Source organism: Coffea arabica, chromosome 1e (genome assembly GCF_036785885.1).
Source record: "Coffea arabica cultivar ET-39 chromosome 1e, Coffea Arabica ET-39 HiFi, whole genome shotgun sequence".
NCBI classification, from domain to species: Eukaryota; Viridiplantae; Streptophyta; class Magnoliopsida; order Gentianales; family Rubiaceae; genus Coffea; species Coffea arabica.
In genome coordinates, this window is record NC_092311.1 from 35,528,341 (window position 1) to 35,535,735 (window position 7,395).

The 7,395-nt window shown below is 32.1% G+C and overlaps 1 protein-coding gene across 1 annotated transcript; it reads left to right on the forward strand.

Annotated features, from left to right (window-relative positions):
* The first annotated feature begins 6,067 nt into the window (after nucleotides 1-6,067).
* On the forward strand, nucleotides 6,068-6,595 carry LOC113693509 (premnaspirodiene oxygenase-like). Its single transcript, XM_027212039.1, has one exon. The coding sequence runs from the start codon at nucleotides 6,068-6,070 to the stop codon at nucleotides 6,593-6,595; it is 528 nt and encodes a 175-aa protein (XP_027067840.1).
* The last annotated feature ends 800 nt before the right edge of the window (nucleotides 6,596-7,395 follow it).

Here is a 7,395-nt window from a genome sequence, read left to right on the forward strand (position 1 = left end):
TGTAGTTTATCCATCTTGTATTTGTAGCTAGATTTGGATGAAGATTGGAGGAGCAAAGATTGAGAGTTGAAACTCATGTGACAAGGATGACTTCTCTCCTATCACTTTCTCTTTTGTATTTGAATTCATGTTTAACTATAATACAAGTTTGGTGCTTGTTTTTATCATGTTTAGTTAAAGTTTATGCTTAGAGTATGGATGAACTTTCTACATCTTGTTTATGATCTTTACTTAGTTATTTGATGATATTATTTTGAGCAAGTTATTTATCACTTTTGCTTTTCTAATCATGATTAACAGGCCATTAGTTGCGATTATCTAAAGGTGTTAAGTTTGCAAGAATTGGAATTTAACACTAGTTCAAGTAAGTGATAAACCTAGGGAGTTCACTCACGAGAGTAAAGGAGCACCTTTGTGGCTTTAGTGACTTGTTTCATGTAATTTCATAGAAGAAATGAACTTGTAGTTAATTCATAACCATGAGAGTTGGTATGGTTTATCTACAAGTATAGTTGATTCACTAGTAGGTTTCACATATATTAGGAAATTACGCCATAACTAGCCAAAATAATAGCATTCACGTAACCGGTAATGTCATTTGCAAGAGTAGTAAGGAATTCCATATCTCTAGGAGCTTTCTAGTGCTATTTTCATTACTTTAATGTTTATGGTAGTCTAGATAATAAAGAAGTTTGAAAAACACCGGTAATTGAAATTCTTCTCTGTGGGATCGACCCTTAATACCCTATTCTCGCTTACGACCTGTATACTTGCAGAAAAATCGCATGTGGGGTGTTTAAGATTTATAAATGTAAAACTTGATTGTGGATGAGCTAATTGTGTATATATACGCCACGCCCGTCACTTATGTGAGTTGATCCAAGTGTCATGTTTAGTCTTGTCCAAGTCACATTAGGATTGTCATTTGTAAGGCTGTAAAAATAGCTTTTAAGTGACGTTTTGAACATTGAATAATGGACAAAAATTTGAGAGTTTCTTCACTTGGCTTCATTGAAAGCTTCTTGAACATCTTAGAGCAACTTCAAGTGTTCACGACTTATCAATCAAAGATCGCGTCTGATTGTGGCGTCAACTACTTTATACCAAAGTTCGTTAACCATGTGATTAACGGGTTGAGATCTTCCGCTTCCAAACTTTGATACCAATTCTAGATCCTTAGACTCGCCTCTTGTAGGTTTCGCCACAAGGTTGGCGACGTTCGTATCAAATGTAGTAGAACTCCTAGTTCTAAAAATAAAAATTTTCAAACGAAAAAAGAATTAGTTAATGACAAAATAGTGAAGTCCAAGATTAATCAATGACTCCAAGAAATTACTAGTGACAAAATTCTAGCTCTTTAGCAGCATACTCCTGAAGAGAATGAAATTATGAACATTTTCATAAATTTTGTACTACAGTAAGACTTTGCAACCGAAGAAAAATAATTGTGGTAATACTTTTACATATAATATAGCTTTTGATGTTATGAAAAAAAAACAAGGATTATAGATTTAGATCAGTTATTAAATTTTGGCATAGAAATTAATAAATAATAAGTGTAGAAGTCCATACATCTACTGAAGAGGTACATTGGAACATTCATTCCCCAAAAGATTCATTAGTAATTCATCTATTTTCTCATAATTTGTTAGTTCATTGTGAAACTACTCAATTCATGTTTCCATATTAATGTTGGTACATGTCTCTTTCACCTTGTAACATCAATAAATAGAGGACTTACAAGCTTTGTTTGTAATCTTTAGAAGGGCAATTGAATGAAATAAATTTTCTCTCTACTTTCTTAGTTCTTCACTTTTATCAATTTATATTTTATAACTATTATAACAAACAAATATACACACACATACATACATATATATATATATAGACACACACACACATGTACATACAATACATACATATACACGTGCGTGCGTACGTATGTATGTTTGTATGTGTGTATGAATATGTATATGTGTTGTATATGTGCGCATGCACATGCGCACACTTATATATATATGTGTGTGTGTGTGTGTGTGTGTGTGTATGCGTGTACACATACACAGGCACACACAAACATCTGGTCTTTAAGGCATATTGATGCGAGGTAATTTTGGAACTTGATGATCTCTTAACCTAAGCTCTAACTCTTTAGAAATTTAGGAGAGAATGAGGTAAGAGAAAATTAGGGTATTGATGAATGCCCTCTCTTATCATATCTAATATTGTCGTAATTGTAAATATTTAATTTGACTAAATTAGCTTTGGTTAGATCAAATCTATAAATATTGATTTGATTTGATAAAGATCTATAAATATTTGATTTGACTAGATTAAGATTTAATTGGATTAGATTTGATTGTCTAGATTGTTATGACATTCTTTGATTGTCTTGATTAAGACATTCATGCCTATGCATAGGCTTCTTATATATTAATTTTTGTTCTTATATACTAATTTGAATACACTAGAATATGCATAAAATTCCCACATTCTTATGTCTATTTGATAATCGAAGTCAACACTTAAATTTAATTGGTTCAGACCTTAATATGTTTAGATGTGTTAATAACCAAAAATAAAATATCTTAATTAATTGACTCTGAATCATCTAGACAAAATCTAGTCCAAAAAATAAGTGTTTTTTACATATAAATATGATAATGATAAATATGGTCGGAATATATTTATCAAATAATTCCTAACATGCATCATCACATGATTGGTTTTAGAGCATACATCCATTAAAAGATATCTGGATTAGAAATCTAAATTATTTGTAAGAATTCTTTAGAATAAATTTATACATGAGTGCATATTTTAAAGAAGAGTTTGGGTAGATAATTCGTGAGCAGCCGCTCAGAACTTCTTGTCGATTCCTATCCTCATCCACAAATGCATGGATCCATCTAGTGAGATCTCATCTCCAATTCCAATAGACACCTCACTAATAAGACCAAAGTCATGATTTCATGAATGATATGAAACTCAACCGTGTTAGGTTTGACAGAGCCGTATTTCAAACGCAAGTGCTATTCAATCCGATATATATGCAAAGCTTCATTAGGTCAATATCGTAGCGTCATTTACTTTTTCCTTAAATAGACATGAAATGTACGTACCCCAAAGGAAAACAAACAAAAAATGAAAAGGTCCACGACCAGAATTTCAAGTAAAGTTCAGTGTTTGATTTACTACTTTGCATGGATTTTTGTTCTTCCTTTGAGATGTTTGTTTTTTTGTACAAATGTTTTGAAAATATCTTCTAACAATATTTTTTTTTCATACTAATTAACCTACCAAACTCCTAAAATGCTTCATTTTGACCATTCCGTTTAAATAATCAAATAAGTGAGACAGAATTTGCACCATGTGATATGCACATGATATCTACACGATATTTTTGGCATTTAACCTCGTTAACCGGTGAATAGCAACCACACGGATGAGGTTACTGTTTGTTTCTGCAGAGGGGAAGGGAGGAATAGATTGAACAATACCGAAGAAAATTAGTGTAACTAAGAGGTCTTAAATTTAAATCTCTCACTTATAGAAAAAAAAAAGAACAAGAAAAGAAAAGAAACTGTTCGTTCCTGGAGGTGACATGTTGGCTTCAAGAGTGATAATGCATCTTATACATAACTAAAAATAAAAATTAAAACAATGTATAGATAGGAAGATCTTTAGAGAAAACAAGAAAGAGTGCATTATTTTCTGAAGTTTTCATTTTTTAAACTAAGGCATTACTGGATATGGATTCAAACTACAAGTCAGAATACTTTTATAGTAAAAGGACAGAGCATCGCGCTCAAGAAAATGTGGCATCATACTGGAAAGTCTGCACAAGTTAACGTGAAGTAACAATATTATGAAAACCAGTAGACCGTGACCTATCTCTATAATCAGATTTCTTTGAACAATCAAGAAAACTGCCTTACAAGCTGCAAATAAAAATCTATCGCTACTCTTTTGTATATAAAATTTCTTTTTCTGGTTTTGTACATATATGTGCCGTTGAGTGTGGAACCCCCTCCCGCAGGGAAAAAAAAGTTTAATTTATTTTCAATTAGAACCCTTCAATTTAATTGATAATTATTTTACTATTTAATTCAAAACAGCTACCTAAACTGAGTGGTTGGCTTTTTTTTTTTTTGCCCGCCTACCCTCCGCCCGCACCATTCTCACCCCACACCTTTCTCACCCCAACTGTTAGACACATGATTCAGACCTTGAATCTGATAGCAAAAAAACTCTAACCCCTAGTTTATTATGTAGGAATGGTCTAGAAAGGAAAGGCTTTCCAATTTATCTATCACCTTTTAGAGTTTGGTATAGTTCATTTAAGTGAAAAACCCTTTCTCCTTTGAATGTAGATTCCAACTTTTTATTGGAATCCCATTCATCAAACCAAAAAAAAATTAGAGAAAAGTCTTTCCGCCTTCATCGTAGAGCACCTAAATTGTAGGATGTCAAAGTTATCCTTATAAATCCTTATACTGCATCGCATCACAATATCTTAGGTTATTTGTAAGCTCAATTAATACTTGAATGTAATTTTTCATAATAACTAATTTTCCTTGTATTTAAATAATTTTTAATTTACACTAGGAAACAAACATTTTAAGATACTTTATTCTTTGTTTTTCAAACAATTGTGCAAGAAATTTTTGAATCTCATATAAAAAATTGAAAATAGATTAAAAATAAATTATAATTGTTTGACTTCATGTAATTTATATTTTGCATTACTAATTATATTGCTAGTAAATGTAAAACAATATTAGAATGAATCAAATATTACAATTGAAGAACTTTGACATCAATTCTCATTTATTTTTAAAGTAAAAATACTAAAATTTCACATAAATAGATAAACATTATTGTAGAATAAATAAAACAACAAGTAATAAGACATATTATGTCCTATAACCTAATTCAGGACAATAAAGTCAATTTTATATGAGTTAGTCTTATACACACTAATAGTATATACATTATCACGGTTGGGTACTTAACAACAATACAAAATTTCAATTTCAATTTAAAATTCAGATTTTAAATACTGATAGTGTATATACTGTTAGTGTATATAAGATTAATCCAATTTATATTTAGCATACTATATTTTGACATCTAAATATTGATTATACCAAATATCGAAAATTGAAATAATATTTCATTTTGACTTGTCTACCAAATCTTGAAATAATAAATTTTTTTTTCTAGCCATTCTAGGTGGAAAGGTATTTTGTGTGGAAAAATTTTTCCATTCTGGGCATTCCAACGTACCAAACAAGAGGTGAGAGCCTTTTTTTGTAGAAGTTATTGTGAAGTGTGAATAAATTTTCTACCATAAAGTATCCTTAATGGAACATATAAGGATAAATTAATTAATGAACTTTAGGCTTGACCATTTTTCTGTAATCTCATAAGTTGAAATTTGTCCAATTCCAACTAATTGATGTAAACCCGAGAACATTTGGTGAAAACTAATATAACTTCTGTATAATCGCAAAATTCGAGCAGTCACTCGTCCTTAATACCAAATAAATTACTATTCCCTGTCAATTTTGGGTGTGGAAACAAATTAATATTTACTCAAACCAAGGTAACAGTATCCAATTATTCCGTAGATGACAAAAGATTATCACCAAGTACGCCCGCCAACCGATCAATGGAGCTTTTGAGTTTCACCCCAAACTGGATCATTTTCTTCTTCTTTGCAACCATTCTTGTGACTTTAATCAAGGAATGGAAAAGATCCCAAACATCCAAAACCATCCAGAAATTGCCTCCAGGTCCATGGAGGCTACCATTTATTGGATGTATGCATCATTTGATAGGCTCACTTCCACATCGTACACTAAAAAACTTAGCTCAAAAACATGGACCTCTAATGCATTTGCAAGTTTCAGCTGTTGTTGTCTTATCACCACATTTGGTGAAAGAGATCATGACAACACACGATCTTTCTTTTGCTAGCAGGCCTGAACTTCTTACATTCAAGATCATCTGTTATGATACTAAAGATATCATATTCTTCCCCCATAATGATTAGTAGAGACAAATGCGAAAAATCTGCATCATGGAACTTCTTAGCGATAAAAGTGTTTTGTCCTTCCACAAAATTAGACAGGATGAGGTTTTGCATCTGGTTGAAGTGATAAGGCAATTGGCAGGTAAGAGTGTCAATATAACTGAACAACTTTTCTCACATACAAGTTCGATGGTTTGTAGAGCTGCATTTGGTCAAGTTTCCAAAGAAGATCGATACAAATTTGTACGATTAATGAAGCAAGTGTTAGCTTTAGAAGAAGGTTTTCATATGGCTGATCTATTTCTTTCTTACAGAATTTTTCATGTCCTGACTGGACTGAAGCCTGAATTGCTGAAGATCCACCACAAAATGGACATTATATTTGAAAACTTAATCAAGGAACACATCAATAATCACACTAGGAACAAGAAGTTCATTGCCGATCCTAATCAGAAAGATCTTATTGATGTTCTACTGCAAATTAGAGATAGTGGGGACCTTCAATTTCCAATCTCCAATGACGATATCAAAGCTATCATCTTTGTAGTTGATCCATAGGTGTGAGATGAAATTCTTGCATTAAAATTGGAAATAAGTGAGGTAAACATGATATTGAAAACTGTAGTGAAATCAATTGAAATTGTTAGAAACCTCATTTATGAAAGCATCCCCTATAATAAAGGTTGTGATTATAGAGGCCTAAATCCCAAATATACCTGGACAAAAATTCCCAATTATTTCTAGGAACTTGATGTTTCGTTAGAATATATTTACATATAAGTGGATAATTGTAATGAAATTGAAATCTGACACTTCAAGGATAACACAAGCAATTTCTCCCTTTCTCCCTTAGCCAAAAACCCTTCCCGTACACTCATTCAAGATGGGCCCTCAAGCATAGTAGCAAATTCTAAAGCAAATGACCTTTTTAAAGCCCATTGGACAGCCCAAAATCTCAAACTCTTGAAAACTAAATCAGCCCAACACCACTAAACACTCTCAGATCCATTCAATCAAACCCATTACCCCTCAAGCAAAACAAAAATATGCAACCCAGCTTACTATCATGTCTCCCAAACGACAGCAGCCTATTCAACACTCTAACCTAACACGCACCCATTCTTCATCGAAAAACTTAAACCCTAACCTTGTCTCTTCTTTTCATCCCTGTACTATTGAGCCAAAGCCCAATCTATAAACAGTAAACCCAACACACCATCCAAAAAGTTACCATTCCTACGACATCTTTAGAGTCGATCATAGAGGAAGTGTTTCTAGTTAATGCTACCTTAACATGGCAGAACATGTTTTCAAGCATTTAGGACATGCGATCAATTGCTACTAACATAAAACAGAAA

What these genes read in the sequence shown, in the direction of transcription:
- LOC113693509 (XM_027212039.1), top strand. Translation starts at nt 6,068, where the DNA reads ATGCGAAAAATCTGCATCATGGAACTTCTTAGCGATAAAAGTGTTTTG.